General features: G+C 47.9%; 1 protein-coding gene across 2 annotated transcripts in view; it reads right to left on the bottom strand.

Annotated features, from left to right (window-relative positions):
- Positions 1-20467, bottom strand: part of LOC128825423 (glutamine synthetase) — a 29008-nt gene extending 8541 nt beyond the window's left edge. Inside the window, exons 1-2 of one of the 2 annotated variants that reach the window (XM_054007937.1) lie at positions 20445-20467; positions 556-731 (exon numbers count right to left, since the gene is read on the bottom strand). In XM_054007937.1, coding sequence (XP_053863912.1) covers positions 556-731; positions 20445-20452 — 184 coding nt within the window. In that variant the 5' untranslated portion in view covers positions 20453-20467. Of the gene's footprint in view, positions 1-555; positions 732-1744; positions 1858-20444 lie in introns of those variants that run through there. The other variant, XM_054007938.1, reaches the window with a different exon arrangement.
- Between the last annotated feature and the right edge of the window lie 357 nt (positions 20468-20824).

Genomic DNA, 20824 nt, shown 5'->3' on the forward strand with positions numbered 1-20824 from the left:
GTTCAAAGAGTAGATTTAGCCTTCAAACAGCTCACAGCATTTTTAGGGACTCATGCACCCGACAGGGTTATCTCCATTCCAGCCACAGAGGTGCTGCATGAACTAGAGGTTTGGCCTCCAGGCCTTTGGCTCTGTAGCTGCAGCATCTAGCCAAATCCCATTACAAACCACTTTTGATGGAATCCCATTTAAACATGCTTCTTGGAAATGTGCCCTGCCCTTAAGAGGTAAGAATGCTGCCCCCTCACCATCCTAGCATTGATGACAGAGAGATTATGGATAGCAAACACGATCATCCCGGAGAAGGCTGGCTATTTACCATACCAGCCTACATACATCTGCAACCCTGTTAGTTTACTTTGTATAATCCGCAGGGAAAAGAGATCTGTTCTGTGCATTATGCCACCAAATGAATCAAACAAACATACAGCAGCGCCTCATATAATGTTACTAGTGTTACAGGCCTTGCATCTAAAACTCTTGGCTTCTATATTTTGCTCCATGTACAGACACAAGAGGGTGACTGCTCCAAACAGCTGACAGGCCCAGCATTACCTTCTATGCACTTTGGTTCCTGATCCATGGTCCGAGTTTTACAGCGGACTCCTTCTCCACTCCCGTCAATCCATACGTAAGTCACCAGGACCCTGCCCCCTTGGGGAAGCCTCATGTACTGGTCCCTGACCACCTTGTTCAGCTTGGAACTGTGTGACACAGACATGATGACGGATCTAGAGAACGGAGGAAAACAAAAAAAGTCCCAGTTATAGATACCCTTCCAGAACAAGGTGTACTCTAGCCATGGGGAGAGCAGGAAAACCTCTCAGCGGCTGGGGCTGACAGCCCCCACAGCTCACTCCTTCCCAGCAGGTAGATGGGAGAGCAGGCAACTTATTTCTCGTTACAGTGGTAACAGAGTCTGGGCAGATGCACAGTTCTATCATCTTGTACCATTTCCTTTCCACTGCGGAGATGGTGCTTTGGCGCCATTTCCTATTTAAATTTTGTAACTGAGGAACGATCGACCATAAAACCCAGAGCCGTTCCACCACCCGATTCAAACAAACAAAAAGCCACCCCGCCCGTCACAACTACAGCGCCTCCCTGCAGCCTTGGGACGCGTTTGCGAGGAGTTCTATCGCTGCACAAAGACAGTCCTGCCCCCCAAGCGCGGCCTTTGTTAAAACAAGGCATTTACAGAGGGCGGGAAATGGACCGTCTGTATCCGGGAGAAGCGATCGAAAGCGCCACAAATCTCCGGCAGAGACCCAGCGACGGCCGTGTACGTGGTCAGGTTGGCGCAGCCACGCGGGGCTCGTCTACACACAAACGCTGGAGCGGTTTGGCTACACCGGCGCGGCCCAAGCACCCCTTCCCTAGCGCGCACGGCGTGTGCGCGGGATAAAAGGGAGCCCCGTGGGGCAGGAGACGGGCCGGGACTCGCCGCATCCGCTCCACGAGCTGCGCCAGTTCAGTAGTTTCGGTTCAGCGCGATGCGCCGGAGCGGAGCTGCAGACCCCGGAGCGCCCCAGGGGAGCGGGGGAAGAACTTTCCCGGAGAAGCTGGGGCAGGAGAGGGGCCGTTTCCCCCCGCCGGATCCCCGACCCAGCAGGGCTTGAGCCGCCGCCCGGGGCGCCGGAGCAGGGCGCAGCGTCCCGCCGGAGATCCCCGGGGGCAGCCCGGGACCGGGGCAGGGACCATCCCCGCCCGGCCGGAGCACGTGGCGCCCGCGCTCCCCACTTACCGTCCCTGGCCGCGCAGGAGCCCAGCGATGCTGCCGCCGCTCCCCGCCTGCAACCCGGCTGCCGCCGCCGCAGCCTCTTATAGGCGCCCCAGCCAGGCAGCGGGGCCGGGGGCCGAGTGGGGCGGCCGCTCCCCAGCTGATGCAAGAGCCGGCAGTGGGTTGGCTCCCTTCGCCCCTCCCCGCGCTCCGGGCTGGCCCCACTGCGCTCTGGTCTCCCCCCTCCCCGGGCACGGGCGCAGTTTGCGATTAGTCTCCGCCCAGCCTGCCGGAAGTTTGGAACAAGTTTGGTTCTTTGGTCGGGTTGTTTTCTGTTTGTTATTGTAGGGTCGCCTGGCCTGAAAGGGGGCTGGGACGATGGGGTTTTTTGTGCTTGCACATGGAGCCAGGCTGGGGGCTGCCTAGGGAGGAGAGGTGCACAGAGGGCAGGGGGTGGATTTTTGAGAAAGTTTAAGGGGGAGGGGGGGTGGAGGAAAAGGGGGTGTTTGGGGCAGCAGTTGTGACCTGTGTATGGAGTGTTGCCCAACACTCAAACACTCTTTTTAAAACCTCAGTTCCTGAAGTCAAGTGATATAGGAATATCAGCTTGCTTTTTAAAAACGTTTTATTCCTGTGCGGTGCAGAGAAAAAAATAAAACAACCAGACAGCAAATAAAAACACACAATGATTTTTTTAAATTATTATTTTTAAGCCAAGCTCATGATTTTTGGGGACCTGACTCATAAATTATGGAGGCATGACCTTGGCAGTCCTATGGGATGTACATCCTTTCTGTACGAGCTTGACTTTGAACATGCATTTCAGGATCAGTTCTAGCATGGGCTGGGTCTTGGGTTGGTGGGAGCATGGGTGGACCTTATAACTGAAATTATTGAATAGGTCTGCTTGAAAAGAAGTGTGCCGTTTTAAAGTTTTTTTTTTTCCCATTTAAAAACAAAAAATACAGATGAGATCGATCTAACCAGATTCCCGGTCCCGTCACAGTGGTATAAAGCAATAGGTGACACTGCTGGATGAAATGGCAGTGTTGGCCAGAGGTCTGCCCACCTATCGCACCAAAACGAGATGCCCTTCACAGTAAAGTGTGTGCAGAGCAGCCCGTTTGGGTGCATGCTTTGATCAGTCCCGAAATGGCGAAGAACACTGACATTTAGCATCAATCAATCCATCAAAAAAGAAAGACCTGGGGCAGCAAGTCTCAGAGCCCACGTCTTAGTGCTAAAAATAGCCATGAAGGTGTTCCCTTCAGGCTCAGAGACCCATCCCCCTCACTGGTTTTCAGAGCCCAAGTGAGACCATCCACCCGATTTTTAATGCCCTAGCTCAAGCCCAAGTCAGCAGGTCTAGGCTCTGAGACTTGCTGCCGTAGGGCTTTTTTTTTTTTTTTTTTGCAGTGTGGACAACACTATTAAGGCTTCTGCGTCATGACTGATACAAATGGGGAAGTTCACATCTTCTTTGGGCTACTGTTTCAGGCTGGCGGCAGACATACGTTCGGGTAACAGTCTGAAGGCTAACTTTAGAATCAAAGGCACCAGGGACAATTTTTGTTTAAAAAACACAACAAAAACTTAAGAGCAGACTGGAGTAAAAGAGTGACAGCTGTTAGGGAAAAGTACTGGTTAGCAGAGGACTGCCAACTTGCCATCTTCACCCTGAAGCATATGGGCATTTATAAGTGAAAACCAGACACAGTTCAGGCCCCGTGCATAGAATAAAACCAAGGGCTTGTTGTCACACACAAGTTAAGCATTGGTTTAATTTCAGCACGTTCACAAACCAATTTAGCTGAACAGGCTTGTAGCAGGAACAGGTGACCAGCTAGCCTCGTGGTTAGCTCACAGCCTTACAGGTTCTGCCAGTCTAGTCCTCCCAGGGAGGCCCCAGCTGTGGCCTCAATTACTGCCCAGGCTCTGATTGCTCTCTCACAGTTCATCACTATAAAGGCGCATTGGGGGGGGGGGGGCAAAGTAGGGAGACCCAGGCCCACGCACTTCACCTCATGCTGAACCAGGAGTGTCTCAACGTCTCCAGCTCAGTTACTGAGCAACCCCAAATTACCCCCAGATCACGTGCTACTGGTCTGGAGTGCCTGTGTTTGGGGCACAGTCACTGGCTTAGCAGACTCTCCTCACTCTTAGTGTCTGTTCAGTCAGTCAGTTTCTCTCTGGGCGTTCAGCTCCCAAAGAAGAGAGGGAATCCAAGTCCCTGATGCTAGAGCAGCCCTCACAAAGCAGTTGCCGCTCTCAGCATCTGCCACATACAGCTCGTTCCTCCTCTCGCCTGTGGTACCAGTGTCTTTTTAAAGCTGTTCCTCCACTGGGAACAGGCCCCAGACCTGTTGAGGGGTAAGGCCTCCCTAGCCCAGGATTGGTCTACTCCCCATCCTCATTCAATGTGGGGCCTGCAGACCCCATCCCAAGGGGCAACCCATGTGTAAATGATTATTTCAGTAGACGAGTGGCTTACTGAAGTTTAGCTTCAATCAATTCCTAAATCGACTGAAGTTAGACAGATAACCCTCTTTTCACTCAAAAGAAGCGTGTCCACACAGAGGTTTACACCCGTTTAAATAAGTTGGTTTAAAAAAAAAAATTCACATTGAAAATTAAGGCCGTGCAGATGTGTGCAGACTAGTCCCCAGCGCAGAGGACCAGCATTGCTCACTCTTGGAATTTTATTATGGGGCTTATGATAGTTGGTGGGGTTTTGTTTTCTAAAAAAGGCCCAGCTACTGGACTCATGGGATTACAGCCTGGTGTGCACTTAAAACATAGGTTGACATAGTTATGGGGTTCAGGGTTGCGAAAAATCCATACCCCTGAGTATTGTCCCTAGGCCGACCTAGCCCCTAGTGTAGAGGCAGCTACCCCGATGGAAGAATGCTTCCATCGACCTAGCTACAGTCTTTGGGGAGGTGGAGTTCCTATAGGGATGGAAAACCCCTTTCCATCGCTGTAGTCTGCGTCTACACTATGGGGTTACAGAGGCACAGCTACGGCGCTGTAGCACCCATAGTATAGACATGGCCTACATGGGACTCCCATCTTTAATTAAAAAAGGTAAATTCTAACCCTCATAGTTTCGGAGAAAAGCTTGATAACATAAAAGCTCACCCTCCCTCCCCCGAAACAACCCAACAACAAAAAACCAAAACCCCAGCGGGCAAAGAAGGACCACCTTGACATTTTTTTAATCTCATGATTTTTGAGGCCTGACTCAAAGTCATTTGAATGAGCTCACTTTAGTGAAACAGTCATTACACATCTCTAGGCCATTGCTTTGCCTTGACAATTAAAAACTCTAGCCACTAAACACAAATTACCCCTTACTGCTATTGATGGGGAGGCAAATAGTAGAGAATTATAAAGCAACAGTCCTGTTGTTTTTCCTCGGAAGGTGCTTTGATCGCCTATGATGATAAATGTTTAGAGACAAGCTGGGTGAGGTAATATCTTTCTTGGGCCAATTTTAGCCGGATGAGACACAGAAGCGTTTGCTATTGCACAAGAACCAGGAAGTGTAGATGCTGACCACAACAAAAGCAAACCTGCTTAGTGTTTTGGACAGCAAGACTGTTGTACTCAACTGTGAGCCCAAAAATCAACCCTGCTGTAAGCAAGGCAACTTCATTGGAGTCATGCCCACTTACAAGGCTCAGATAATGAGAGAGCATGTAGGAGTGAGGATCTGCAGAGGCCCTGAACGAAAGGCTGACTTATACTGCATCAGCAGTAGTACTGCTGTGGTAACGTTTGCACTGAGTTCTCCAATCTGAATTCAGTGTCAGAACCTCATATATTTTGAGTTGCATCAGTACATTTATATTAACAAGGCCATATGCAAATAGGCAAACTCCATTGGGTTTTCTATCAAACTTGTGATTTGATTAAAAAAAACCAAACCAACCAATAAATATTGTTAGAGAGGTTTCCACATTCCCGTGGTAGAGAATGTCCCAGGGGCTCCCATCCTTTCTCTCTGTTCCAGATTAAATGTGCTGTTAGTATGAACATTGGATGAGTCAGTCCTATTTTGCATCAGTCTCCTTAGCTTGTTTATAGCACTCCCTGATTGGGAAACTTCCTTGTTTGATTCCTATGGTGCTTGTTATGTTGGAGGTGGAGCAAAGCAGAAGCCGGAATACCAGAATGAATGAAACAGGCCCTCTGGCTGGCTACCCTCCAACACAGATCTCAGTGGGGAAGAACTTCTGTTCTTATGACGATGGAAGGGGAGGAGAAATGGGGGCATGCAGCCTCAAACACTTCTAAGACTCTGGGTTATCTGAAACATTGAAAACTGACAAGAAGTTTTAAAGATAATAAGTTAGAGAATCCCCCCCCCCCAGTTTGCAGCCATTCCACATAGTCAATAGTGTTAATACTAGAAGTGGGCGTGGAGGCTTGGGGGAAGTTTCCCTGCCTGCCGCCGCCAATGAGGTTCTTCCCCCTCTATGAATACTGCTCAGTCACCTCTGGCCTAGTTCGTTTATCCAGGCTCACTCTTTCTTAAGAGGATTTTTTTTTGGCCTTTGGAATGCACCAAATTCCACCCAAGGTGGTATCTATAACCTCTGTACCTTATTCCACCTACCCATTCCCTTCTGCTTTGTCATTGCTTCATTGTGGCTGAGATCCTGTAAGGAGCTCTGTGCAGGTGCAGGGGTCTATCCACAAAGAACTGCTCGCAAGACTGGGGCCTTAGACTGTAAGCTATTGGGGGCAATATCTTTAGGTGTCTGGAGGCCATCTTGTGCACAGTGGGTGCTGAATGAAGTTGTTTAGTAGTAGCAATAAATAGTATAGTTGCTGGGTTCTAACAATGTTGCTTTACAAAAAAGAATCCCTGAGAATAAAGCCAGCCTATAAATGTGTTATCCCCAACTCTTACAAATTACAGTTTAAACCCCACCTTTTACCAAAGCTATTTGGGATCCTCCAGCATTTAATTCTATAAATGTGGGATTGGGGGCTTTGTACCCCTTTTGCAAGACACCGCTGAGATATTCTTAGTTGTTGTTTAAAACCTTCTAACTCACTTTTAGAACAAAAATAATCCACCTGTATTCTGAACACCTAGAATTTCACAGATAAAACATTCAGAATCATCCTCTGTATTCTAATCACAGCTATTCAGTTCTCAAACACTGTGGGACTAAGTCTCATCTCACACTGGTGTAACTCTCCTGCCTTGTGTAGAGTTACTCCTGCTTAACACTGGTGTCAGTGAACTCAGGATCAGGCCTAGATCCCGTTGATTGTAATACGATCTTTTGTCCTACAAGCGTTTTCCATCTAAGGATCTCAACAATCTTTATGAACAATGTATTTAGCTTCAACACACCCTTGACAGGCAGGTACAGTAAATATTATGCACCAGGAGGAAAGCGAACCAAAGATTAAGTGACTTGCCTAAGGTCAGACACAAGAGTTCTGTGGTGGAGCCAAGAACAGAACGTAGATGTCCTTATATCAGCAATAAGTCACTTAGATTAAATCTTCAAGGAACTTTTCAGAAGACAGTGTCATTATATTAGAAGCCTAATTTTACGTGCAGGCTCTTTCAAGATAAAGGAAGCTGGAAGCAGAGAAACAAAATTCTGTTTTATTGCTACCAACTAATAGCAAAGACAAAATAGAACCCCATTATCAACGCGGTTCAGTGGCTAGAAACAAGCTCTGTGTGTGGCATTCCAAGAAGTAATGCAGGTCTTTTCAGAGGCTTCATTGTGTGGTTTTGCTATTATTAGAGAGAATACAATGGGGAATGGTGATGGAAGGTCTAACTTCCCTGTTGATATACACCACCCTGTCCCTCTGTTCTTCTTGGTGAGCTTTGCAGCCTCTCACTTCTGTCTCTCCCCTCCTACAATTCATTTCTCCCTTGCTGTAGTCCAGGGCCACCCAGACTGGGCTTCATGAGTCCATGGTGTTCTGTGGAAAAGTTGCTGGTCACATAGGAATGGCTCCTCCTCAGTTCCAGCTGCTAACTTCCAATCACAAGGAACAAAAGCTCCATTGAATGGTCTTAGATTACTCCTTTCCCATGTCAGCAATTGCTGGAGTTGCCACAGGGAAGGCATAAGATAGTGAATGGGGGTACTGGGGTCCACCAGACCAATCTGGTGGAGGGGAGGGATAGCTCAGTGGTTTGAGCATTGGCCTGCTAAACCCAGTGTTGTGAGTTCAATCCTTGAGGGGGCCACTTAGGGATCTGGGGCAAAAATCAGTACTTGGTCCTGCTAGTGAAGGCAGGGGGCTGGACTCAATGACCTTTCAAGGTCCCTTCCAGTTCTAGGAGATGGGATGGGAATCTCTTTGCTACATTGTGTCCCTCACTGGGGGAGTGCTGGAGAACTCCACTGCTGTAACTCCCTTCAGTAAGTTTGGCAGTGACCTGAAATACTTTTCATTATTTCAATCGTTCTCTCTCTGACTTTGAGACTTTATCTTTCTGACTATTTTCTACCTTTAAAAGGAGCTACACCAGAGATATTATCAATGCATTTCTTAAAGCAAATACCCCAGGACTAAATATATTCATTAAAACATGGAGCTCAAGTTGAACAAGTGTATTTCCTTTCAGCACCAACAGTAGGAAATCACCAGCTATAGCAATATTAACATCCAAACCATCCTCAATTCACATGATCTACCAAACATTATATTGCCCAAATGCATGAACTCATCCACCTCCGCAATCAACTTATAATGCAGCATCATCCTGCTCTCCTTCACGTATACTCAATTCCTCACAAGTCAGGCAGAAAACACACAACTTTCACTCTGCCTGACAACACTTTGAACCTGTTACCAACAGACGGCCTTATTTTGAGGAGGTCAGAGTTAAGGGTGTGCGTTTGAGTGCACCTGGCTTAAGGAAAGGTGTGCATTGTGGGAGGTTGTGCGCTGGAAGTGAAAGGGAGTTTGTGAAACAACAAGGAACAGGAGGGAAATTATATACCAAACATTAAATCTCAGATTTAATTATAAAACTGAACAAAGAGGCTGTATGGAGAGAAAGGACGGTCCAGTGGACTTGGGTTCCACCACAGGGTTTCCATCTGACCTTGGGCAAGTCACATAGGCTCAGATCCTTAAAGGTATATCGACACCAAGCCACAAGTGCCTAAATACCTTTGAGGATCTGGGCTCTAGTCTCTGGCCCAAATCCACAAAATGCCATAGGCGTTGCAGCGCTGAGTATCACGGCGCCTGGCAACCTACAGGAACAGCCAAGCTAGGGGCCCAGGTACCCTATACAACTCATGGGGGAGACAGGCCCCTTAGAATGCAATCTACAGAAGCCAGTACACCAGTCAGGGAGTGGCTTACGCTGGCCAATGGGTGATGCCCATGAGAGGGTGTGTGCTGAGCCCTGCCCCTGTCATGGAGATAGGTGCCTAAGGCCAGCTGCAGGGAGGCACCTATCTCAGCTTCGCAATCCACAGCTGAAACCTGCTGTCAGGAGTCAAGTGGCTCAGGTGCCTAAGGAGCTACTAGGAGAATAAGTTTGGCTCTTGCCTCGCAAGACAGCCTGAGGAAGAGGAGATCTTGTCCACCTTATAGCTTTTAGCCCAGTGGTTAAAGCACTTGGCTAGGAGGTGGGAGACCCGGGTTCAATTCCCCCCTCACTGCCACGTCTCAGGAGTGTGCGCTAGCTATTGAGCTAGGGCAGGGGTGGGCAAACTACGGCCCGTGTCTGGCCCTCAAGTTCCCACTGGGGAGCAGGCACTCCAGTCGCGGAGTGGGGTTGGGGGCTTGCTCCGCTCCGTGCATGCCGTGGCTCCATGCGGCTCCCGGAAGCAGCGGCATGTCCCTCCTCTGGCTCCTATGTGTAGGGGCAGCCAGGAGGCTCTGCACGCTGCTCCCATCCCAAACGCTGGCTCTGCAGCTCTCATTGGCTGGGAACTGCAGCCAATGGGAGCGGCAGGGGTGGTGCCTGTGGACGAGGCAGTGCGCAGAGCTGCCTGGCTGGCACCACGCCTTCACGTAGGAGCTGGAGTGGGGATATGCTGCGGCTTCTGGGAGGTGCTTGAGATAAGCGCCACCCAGAGCCTGCACCTCTGACCTCCTCCCATGTCCCAACCCTCTGCCCAAGCCCTGATCCCCCTCTTGCCCTCCAAACCCCTCTGTCCCAGCCCAGAGCACCCTCCTGCACCCCAAAACCCTCATCCCCAGCCCCACCCCAGAGCCCACACCCCTAGCTGGAGTCCTCACCCCCTGCCACACCCCAACTCCCAATTTTGTGAGCATTCATGGCCCGCCATACAATGTCCATACCCAGACGTGGCCCTCAAGCCAAAAAGTTTGCCCACCCCTGAGCTAGGGGATAGTCTGCTGTGGGGCTCCCTCAGCCTCTCCTGTTGAAGCTGCTCCACTGTGGCTAAATAACAGAAGAGTGGTTGGAGCAGGGGGACTGGACCCAGGGTCTCCCACCTTCCATCTAGGTGCCTAACCACTGGGCGTCAGAGCACTCTCCGGGGGAGGGACCTAGTTTCAAATAGTTTCCCCCCCCCACCCCAACAGAAAACATAGGTGCGAAAGTGAGTTTAGGCATTGAGAGGGGTGTCAACAGGAGTTTTGTGGATTGCAGTGGAGCCAAAATTGGGACTTAAGGCACCTAAAGTTTGTGGTTTAAGAGCCTAAATACCTTTGTGGACCCCACCTTTGGTGCTTGAGTTCCCCCTCTGTACAATGGGGGTAATAGCCCTGCCCTACTTCCCAGGGATGTTGCGAGGAAAACATACATTAAAGATTGCGAGGTGCTCAGATACGATGGAAACTACTTCAGACTAGTGCAGGGGTTGGCAACATTTGGCATTCGGCTCGCCAGGGTAAGCACCCTGGCAGGCCGGGCCAGTTTATTTACCTGCTGACGCGGCAGGTTCGGTCGATCGCGGCCCCCACTGGCCGCAGTTCGCCGTCCCGGGCCAATGGGGGCAGCGGGAAGCGGCGCAGGCGAGGAATGCAGGTAAATAAACTGGCCCGGCCCGCCAGGGTGCTTACCCTGGCGAGCCGCGTGCCAAACGTTGCCGACCCCTGGACTAGTGCTATCCTGGGGATTGCCTATCTCGGATAATCAAGGGAGAGGACTAAGGTGGCAGCATCTCCTCTATATAGAGCCTTGGTCCAGTCACACATGGAACAACATTTGTCTCTAAATCAAAAGAAAGACAGGTAGATTAGGGAGAAGGCAAAGAGCAGGGACAGGGTGGGGAAGGGATAGCTCAGTGGTTTGAGCATTGGCCTGCTAAACCCAGGGTTGTGAGTTCAATCCTTGAGGGGGCCACTTGGGGATCTGGGGCAAAATCAGTACTTGGTCCTGCTAGTGAAGGCAGGGGGCTGGACTCGATGACCTTTCAAGGTCCCTTCCAGTTCTAGGAGATGGGATATCTCCATTATAAAAAAAAAAAAAAAAGAAGACGCATAAACACCATAAAAGGATTAGAAGGCGCGATGACCCAGGAAGAGAGGTTATGGGAACTTTACTGTATGCACAGCTTAGAGGGAGACAGAGCTTTCTATAGTGGAAGAAATGGGAAGGCGATGCAGTATTTAAGACAGAAGAGGCTGGAAAGTGCAGTACTGTACATTTTTCGAAACAGGGAGGTCAACGGAATAACTAGAACACTTTGCCCAGGGTGATAGTTGTTGGGAAGCTGATAAGAGGTGTTCAAAGGTAGACTAGATAAAGCATGGGGGTCATAAACAAACTAAGGAAATACAATGGCTACTATAAGATGGTTGCATAAGTGGTTGGAAAACTGTTCCCAGAGAGTAGTTAGTGGTTCACAGCCATGCTGGAAGGGCATAACAAGTGGGGTCCTGCAGGGATCAGTTCAGGATCTGGTTCTATTCAAGGTCTTCATCAATGATTTAGATAATGGCATAGAGAGTACACTTATACAGTTTGCGGACGATACCAAGCTGGGAGGGGTTGCAAGTGCTTTGGAGGATAGGATTAAAATTCAAAATGATCTGGACAAATTGGAGAAATCATCTGAAGTTAATAGGATGAAATTCCATAAGGACAAATGCAAAGTACTCCACTTAGGAAGGAACAATCAGTTGCACACATACAAAATGGGAAATGACTGCCTAGGAAGGAGTACTGCGGAAAGGGATCTGGGGGTCATAGTGGATCACAAGCTAAATGTGAGTCAGTGTAACACTGTTGGAAAAAAAAAAAAAAGAAAGAAAAGCAAACATCATTCTGGGATGCATTAGCAGGAGTGCTGTAAGCGAGAGACAAGAAGTCATTCTTCCACTCTACTCCATGCTGATTAGGCCTCAGCTGGAGTATTGTGTTCATTTCTGGGTGCCACATTTCAGGAAAGATGTGGACAAATTGGAGAAAGTCCAGAGAAGGGGAACAAAAATGACTAAAACAACAAGGAGTCTGGTGTCAAGTATCAGGGGGTAGCCGTGTTAGACTGTATCTACAAAAACAACAAGGAGTCTGGTGGCACCTTAAAGACTAACAGATTTATTTGGGCATAAGCTTTCGTGAGTAAAAACCTCACTTCTTCGGATACATAGAGTGAAAGTTACAGATGTAGGCATTATATACTGACACATGGAGAGCAGGGAGTTACTTCGCAAGTGGAGAACCAGTGTTGACAGGGCCAATTCAATCAGGGTGGATGTTGTCCACTCCCAATAATAGATGAGGAGGTGTCAATTCCAGGAGAGGAAAAGCTGCTTCTGTAATGAGCCAGCCACTCCCAGTCCCTATTCAAGCCCAGATTAATGGTGTTAAATTTGCAAATGAAGTTTAGTTCTGCTGTTTCTCTTTGAAGTCTGTTTCTGAAGTTTTTTTATTCAATGATAGTGACTTTTAAATAGAATGACCAGGGAGATTGAAGTGTTCATTTACTGGCTTATGTATAACGTATTATACATAAGCCAGTAAGTGAACACTTCAATCTCCCTGGTCATTCTATTTTTTGGGGTGATTTTTCACCCCCCTGGGCCAGCGAGTTAGAGCACTATAAAATGTAAGTGTAGACAAGCCCTTAGTCCTGCCATGAGTGCAGGGGACTGGACTAAATGACCTCTCGAGGTCCCTTCCAGTCCTACCATTCTAGGATTCTATGTAAGGGCTTACAGAGAAGACGATCCAGCGCTAGTTCAGGAGGATGGACTAGATGACCCTGTAGATCCAGCCCCTTCATCTGTGATTCAGCCTGCAGCCAGTTCAGTCTCCTTGGCCCATTCAGTCCTTGACGTCTGAGCGGAGGCTTCCAACGGGATTGCCAGCTGGGGTGAGCAATTGATATGGAGGCTTGTTCATTAGGACCTGGACTGCCACCAGCCTATGCCCCTGACCTTGCAAGTTGTTCTGTGCAGTGGATACATGTGCCAACACAGAGCTGCATCAATTTCAATGGGATTGGGTGCAGGAGTCCATTCCCATGAGACAGCTTGAAGGACATGGCCTAAGTATCTTCTCTGTTGGCATGCCAAATATTGGTGGGATAGGTGTGCCTTTCTAGTGCCATCACTTCAAGAGATGGAGGGATTTTAATCTCCCTTTCACATGCTTGCTTTCTCTCTCAGCTCAGTAACAGTGTGATCTGGTGTGACTCTGTATTCGCATTGTGAATGCATTAGTGTGGCATATGACAACATTGTTAGCAATAGATGCCAGCATCCCTGCTGGAAGCCATCATACGACTTTGTTGCAATATGGTCAGACTGATGTGAGTTGGTATATGTCCCCCGCCCCCAACCATTATACAATGATCACGTCTGCATTGTTTTTGTAAAACCAGAAGGGTTAGAAGCCCTCCCCCAGAGCGAAAATATTTGTTCAGTGACAGTCTAACTTATATCTACAAGCCATACAGCCCAACCACTTCCTCCTCTTGTCACTCTTCTCGTGCTGTCACGCCTTTTTCAGAGATAGCAGTGTGCTAATGATAATGCTTTGAAGTTTGAACCTTCATACAAGGATCTCAAAAATGCCTGAAAGTTATGTCTGCACGTCAGGCACAGCGCTATGAAACTCCAGCTCCCTGACTCTATGGGTGCATCTTCACAGCAATTCAACACCCATGGCTGGCCCGGGTCAGCTGACGCAGGCTTGCGGGGCTGTGAAATGTTCAGGCACAGGTAGATGTTCAGGCACGGGCTAGAGCTCAAGCACTGAGACCCTGAATGGGCAGGAGGGTCTCAGAGCCCGGGTATCTACACAGCAATTTTTAGCCCTGCAGCCGAGCCCTGCGAGCCTCGGTCAGCTGATGTGGGCCAGCGTTGGGGTTTTTATTCCAGTGTGGATGTACCTTAAAGTACTTACATGGCCCCCCTTACGTCACAATCTATTGTATTTACTCCACGACGGGCCTGTGAGATAGGAAAACATTAGTCCCATTTTACAGATGGGGCATAGCGAGACTAAGTAATCTTGTCCACGGTCACAGAGGAAACCTGGAGGTAGGTTGCTCTTTCTTAAACAGAACCAGTGGAAGTGACACAACAGATGGCAGGTAGTGAAAGACAGGCCATCAGACCCTGATAGCAAGGCCAGTCTAAAAACCTGAACCAAACTGAATTTTACCATTTCCCTGCACAGAACATCGCAGGGGTGTTACCAACCAGGGATGACCTCATATGGCTTATATAGGATTTAAGGAAAATAGTAAGAATGAACTAAAGTCTTGCTGAGAGAGCAGAGTGTGTGCACCTCCTCAGTTACAGGCTGCAGAAAGTTGGAGACCAAAATGGCTGCTGATTCTGCTCACCGGCAAAGGCTTTAGAAATTTAAAGGTGCGGTATAGCGAAAATAAGGTAATTCGCTTTCACAGCTGCATACACACCACTCATTAATAAAAATACAGAGCCTATTAGATATGCAGGGAGTGGCTACAAAACTTAGCACAAACTTTTTGGTTTATCTGCTGCCTGCAAATTCCCATTGAAAGTGTTACCCGCAGGAAACATACAGCAACTTCTGGCACCACATGTGGACTCCACTAGTTTGTGGACAAACAGACTCGGTGAAATACTTGGTCATAGTCTCCATTTGGCCAAAGGCTAGCCAACATCTATTTGGTACGGTGGTAACTTGGGGGCATTTCCCCAATTATAACTATGGTTCACAGCTGGGCCTTTGCTGAGAGTTGTAATATTTCAGTAAGATGTTTATACATATTAGAGTTTCCAAAGTTTGGGATGTTCATATCCGGGGCTTCACACATCACAGAGATGAAGACTGCTCCAAAATTTGGATCCCTACTTCCCCAAACCGGACTCTATTCCACTCACTTTCCCCATGTTGATCAGGGATCACCTCCTGCACATATCAGAGGGGTAGCCATGTTAGTCTGAATCTGTAAAAAGCAACAGAGGGTCCTGTGGCACCTTTGAGACTAACAGAAGTATTGGGAGCATAAGCTTTCGTGGGTAAGAACCTCACTTCTTCAGATGCAAGCCAGAGAGACCAGAGGGCCTCATTTTCAGCAGTGCTGAGACCCCACAATGCTATTTGAAGTCAGTGGGAGGTTCAAGTGCTCAGCACCAATGAAGATCAGGCCCAGAGCATTTGGAAACATCGTAATAAAGCAGCTGCCATGTTACTTTTTGAATATTGGAGTTGTTTGGAAAGTAAGCTGCACCGTGTATGCCAGGGAACCCCAGTGCTGCCCCCTCTTTATAGCTGCAGAGCAAGGACAAAACTGATCTAGGATGACTGATGAAAGAAACTATTTCTGTTCATTTCTCTAAGAAAAAATAGATAGTAACCAGGCAGCATGGCAGGGTGTGCTTAAATTTGTGATATGAAAAGCACTTTCTGTTAGAGATGGCTACAAACCAAGACCTGAGATCTGACCCCACATGCCCTCAGATTTGGGGAAAATGTTTGCCTGAATTAGAAAAAACCACCTGTCTAATGAGCTTGAGCTGGTGCAGGAACCACAAAAGGGTTTAAAATCATTAATACCAAGATGTTTGCCAAGCGTCCCCTTCTAGAAAGGAGATAAGAGATAAACCCTGCTGATCATATTTCAGAACATGAAGTTCAAGGTCCTTGTTTTCTCCCTGTTCACAACACTTTCTGTTGTTGTTTCATATAACTTACACAGTAAGGAGAGTGTTTGTTTCTGTGAGTGCTCGGTTATGAAAGCTCGAGAACAGAAGAAAACTGTCCTTCCTCGATGTTAACTTGTTCTTCACTTAACACTTGTTAATATTAGGCACCCTTTATGAAAATAGTCTGAGCAGAGAGAGCGTTTTATAATAGCAGCATCAAGGGCAGTGCCGGTATTTTTGTTATTTTTCAGAGTGGAAGACTCAAAGTCAGAAAGAGAAAGACTGACATGAACACAAGCAGAACCACTGCCAATGTGACGTGAACATACGAAAGAACATAAGAACGACCATACTGGGTCAGACCAAAGGTCCATCCAGCCCAGTATCCTGTCTGCCGACAGTGGCCAATGCCAGGTGCCCCAGAGGGAGTGAACCTAACAGGTAATGATCAGGTGATCTCTCTCCTGCCATCCATCTCCACCCTCTGATAAACAGAGGCTAGGGACACCATTCCTTACCCAGCCTGGCTAATAGCCATTAATGGACTTAACCTCCATGAATTTATCTAGTTCTCTTTTAAACCCTGTTCTAGTCCTAGCCTTCACAACCTCCTTAGGCAAGGAGTTCCACAGGTTGACTGTGCGCTGTGTGAAGAAGAACTTCCTTTTATTTGTTTTAAACCTGCCACCCATTAATTTCATTTGGTGGCCCCTAGTTCTTATATTATGGGAACAAGTAAATAGTCTTCTCAAGAATAAGGAAAAGTTAAGTAGACACTCAAGTGAAAAACTGCACAACTTTCTCTGAAGACTTAGGCAGCTAAGTCTGGAGACTCAGTTAAGCAGTAGTTCTCAGCCAGGGGTACATGTACCCCAGAGGTACACAGAGCTCTTCCAGGGGGTCCATCGACTCATCTAGAGATTTGCCTAGCTTTACAACAGGCTGCATAAACAGCACTAGCCAAGTCAGGGCAAACTAACATTTCATACAGACACTGACTTGTTTATCCTGTTCTGTGTGCTATACACTGAACTGTAAGTACAATATTGATATTCCAATTGATTTATTTTCTAATTACATGGTAAAAATGAGACAGTCAGCAATTTGTCAGTAACAGTGTGGCCGTGACACTTCTGTATTTTTATGTCTGATTGTGTAAACAAGTCTTTTTTAAGTGAGGTGAAACTTGGGGGTCAGCAAGACAGATCAGACTCCTGAAAGGGGGACAGTCGTCTGGAAAGGTTGAGAACCACCGAGTTAAGGAACTGGTGAACAGCTTAAGAGGATCACAGGAACCATCCTTGACTTTGAACGATTATCAATGCTGACCTCCCACAGGAGGGACGTGGGAGCATTTTCTGATTCCAGAGACATACACCTGAGCAGACTGAAGCCAGCCTGGCTGCTATCACAGAGAACAAAGCACCCTAGCAACCAATCAACACAGCTTGTTTCCCATCAGGATCTACCACTGTATCTGTCTGGTACCAAAGATTTACATAATCAGAGGCTAGAATGAGTTTTTTTCAGACACATTCACTTCCCTAAATACAAGTATCTAAAAGCAAATTGCATACCAAGCATTCAAAAAAATCACGAGGCAGGCCCCAAAACCTTAAGTTTTCTTTTTTTTTTCCTTAAGAAATGTTGGGTTCTTCTCTTTTGCTTTCCGGTTTTGGAGCCTTTAGGGTGCATTCGGGTCATCTTTTCAAGCTTTTCTCCACCACTGCGAGGGCTAGAAACTTACTTTGCTTCACATAATCACATGACTCCGGAACATCTTCCTAAAAGCTCATGCTTCACAGTTTCAGCCAGCCAACTGCTGTGGTCGGGAAGGGATTTTTCTTCATCCCATTGTATTTTTCTTTAAATCACCATCCTCTGAATTATTAGGGATGACCACAGCTGGAGATGGGATATTGGATGGGGAGGGCCAGGGCTCAGAGATGGCACTGAGCATTCTCTCTCTCAGGTGCTTGGCTGGATGGATTTTGCTCACATGCTCAGGGTCTAACTGATTACCATGTGTGGGGCCAGGAAGGAATTTTCCCCCAGGTCAGATTGACAATGACCTTGGGGGAGTTTCACCTTCTGCTGCAGTGTGTGGGTGCAGGTCACTTTCCAGGGTTATCTGGCTGTATCTCACTTAATCATTTCCCTGCAATTGCAGGGGCCTCAGGCACTGGTGCACCTCGGTCCCTCCTATTCTCTGCCTGTGACACATCATAGTCTAGGTGCCGGAGGACTATAATACTCAAGTCTAATTTCAGTTGTTGGATGGGGTCGGTGGCCTATGATATACAGGAGGTCGAACTAGATGATCTGCTGGTCCCTTCTGGCCTTGAACTCTGTGATTCCATGAGCTGGAACTTTAAGAACATCAAGTACCAGGAGACTCATGATAAAAACATGAGAGTTGCCAACAGCAATGTTTTATTCAGTGGAGACCGAAGACCCCAATCCTGCAAGGTGGTTTAGGCAGGCAGACTTCTGCACCCTCCTTGAGCTTTGAGGATCAGGGCCTAAGATACAAACAATGAAGCTGCAATAATTTGATTCCTGTTTGTGAGAGCAAACAGATCCTGTGTCTCCATCAGAAAATGACGTTTTGTCAAAAGCAAAGAGTTTGGGACAAAGCTTCATTTAGGAAAAACAGAATGGGGCACCTGAAAATGTTTTCAGAATGGAACATTTCAATTTTTGGTTTCTGTCAAAATGAAAGGTTTCCATCGACCCAAAATGCTTTGTTTTACTCCCCCCAAGAATTTTGTTTCAGGAGACATTCCAAAATGTTTTGGGTTTGTTCCATTTCAGAAAAAAGTCAGTTTCCCACAGAACAGAAAATTGGGTTCCTGCTCGACTCTAGTTATTCGAGTGCTTTTACAGCCAAAGACAGCCATTGCTGAAGTTAAGCTCGGATTAAGACCTTTGTTAACATAATTGTTTAATTATATATTACATTGAAAAATATTTACTCTGATCACTTATACTGTGCCCAGACAGTATAGGTCAGGGGTGGGCAAACTTTTTGGCCTGAAGGCCACATCTGGGAATAGAAATTGTATGACGGGACATGAATGCTCACGAAATTAGGGTTGGGGTGCGGGGGGGGGAGGTGAGGGCTCTGGGGTGTGGTCAGAAATGAGGAGTTCAGGGTGTGGGAGGGGGCTCCGGGCTGGGGTGGGAGAGTGGGGTGTAGGAGGGGGGTGAGGGCTCCAGCTGGGGGTGCAGGCTCTGGGGTGGGGCTGAGGGGTTGGGGGTGTAGAAGGGTGCTCTGGGCTGGGACCAAGGGGTTCGGAGGGCAGGAGGGGGATCAGGGCTGGGGCAGGGGGTTGGGGCATGGGGAGAGGCTCAGGGGTGCAGGCTCTGGGCAGCGCTTCTCTCAAGTGGCTCCCAGAAGCAGCCACATGTTCCCCCTCCAGTTCCTACGTGGAGGCGTGGCCAGGCAGCTCTTCACACTGCCCCTACAGCTCCGATTGGAGCCCCGGAGAGGGCCACTGGAGCGTGTAGGAGCCGGAGCGGAGCCATGCAGCTGCTTCCAGGAGCTGCTTGGAGCAGCCCCCGACCCTGCTCCCCAGCTGGAGAGGGGCAAGCAGGGGCCGTTGTTTGCCCACCCCGGTATAAGTTTTATTGCTACTGCTGAAACCTCTGAGTAGTAATTGATGGTAAGCTGTTTTGGAATGCAGCCTAATGAATGGTTTTTCTTTGAACACTAAACAGTAATGCTGGGTTACGTATCTCTGATTGTTTAGCTAGTAGTAATATAATAAACCTCAGTTTATCGGCAGAGTTAAGTCCTTCATCTTAAAGGACACAGGTAAAATGGACTTTAAGTGGCGCAAACAGCCTCCTGCAATGCTCTTCTGAGTTAAAATCCTAAACGTACGTGACAATTACCTGACATGCGGCAACCCCAAGCCCTAAACTTCCCTGACTTTTGGGGAAGTTCTGATCCAAACTTCATTGCATAAGGCCATCTCACAAACACTGATGCATTTGCTTCACTTTAAATCGAGGTGACTACTCGTGGTAATAAAGCACAGGCTTAAGTGTTTGTAGGATCAGGAACATGCTGCAAGTTCTGTGGGGCAGGAGCCCCGTCTATTTCTTAATTTTAGGTAAAACACCATGCACCCCCGTGGGGTTATGCTGAATATTATATCATCAATATAATATGTAAGCTCGGTAGAACTCTCAGGTGCCATTGAGGCCTTTGTAAATATGGGCACCTCTAGTTTAGGAAAAAGTAAGACACCTCTTTAATACACATCCCTTCTGCCAGAGGTGCCAGCCTATGTGTTATTCCACGTGCACAGAGGACAATTTGTTTCCTCCCTGGAATATAACAGAAAAATAGCCGTGAACGCATAGTATTTTCCCAGGAGGTGAACAGGAAAAGGGACCAGCCCACCTTCTTCATGCACATTCAGAAGTGACCCTCTCCCAGCACCCCATTCGCTGATGAAAGAAGAGCTAGGACTAGTTTCTTCCATTGCTTATGTACAATCAACATCCACTGATCACACGTGAGTAAATGGGGGTGGAGAGAGGTCAGAACTTTTCCTTAGGTTTTAAACTTTTTTCAGATCTTCGCTGTCAGAGCCTAACACAAGGTAAATCCATCACATGACTAAAATTAATCACACCAATTAATTACCTTTCTCACCTTGGCATAACACTCAGCTGTGCGGGTCAGAAGAAGCCAGGGCAAAGCTTCCAGGGAGGAGAGAAAGAGAGGAAGCTACCCTCCCTTCCCCTGACTCTTAGCAACTTCCCTCTTTGCTGCGCTCTCCCAATCAGCCTCACCTGAGGTACTCCCCCTTTCAGGTAGCTGAAACCTCAGGTTGGAAGGGAGTAATTGCTTCCCTGTACAGCCCAGGTGGCTATTAACCCCCTCATTGCCAAACACTGTGTGTGGCTTTATGCCATCCACTGCCCTTTGAAATCCACCACCAAATGCTTCCGCTTGAGGATTGCGAATTGCCTGGCCTTCTAGTAAGTTATTCACACAAGTTAGCGTGAGTCAAGGCTCAGGAATTCAGTTCT

The sequence above is a fragment of the Malaclemys terrapin genome, chromosome 17, assembly GCF_027887155.1.
Source record: "Malaclemys terrapin pileata isolate rMalTer1 chromosome 17, rMalTer1.hap1, whole genome shotgun sequence".
NCBI lineage: Eukaryota > Metazoa > Chordata > Testudines > Emydidae > Malaclemys > Malaclemys terrapin.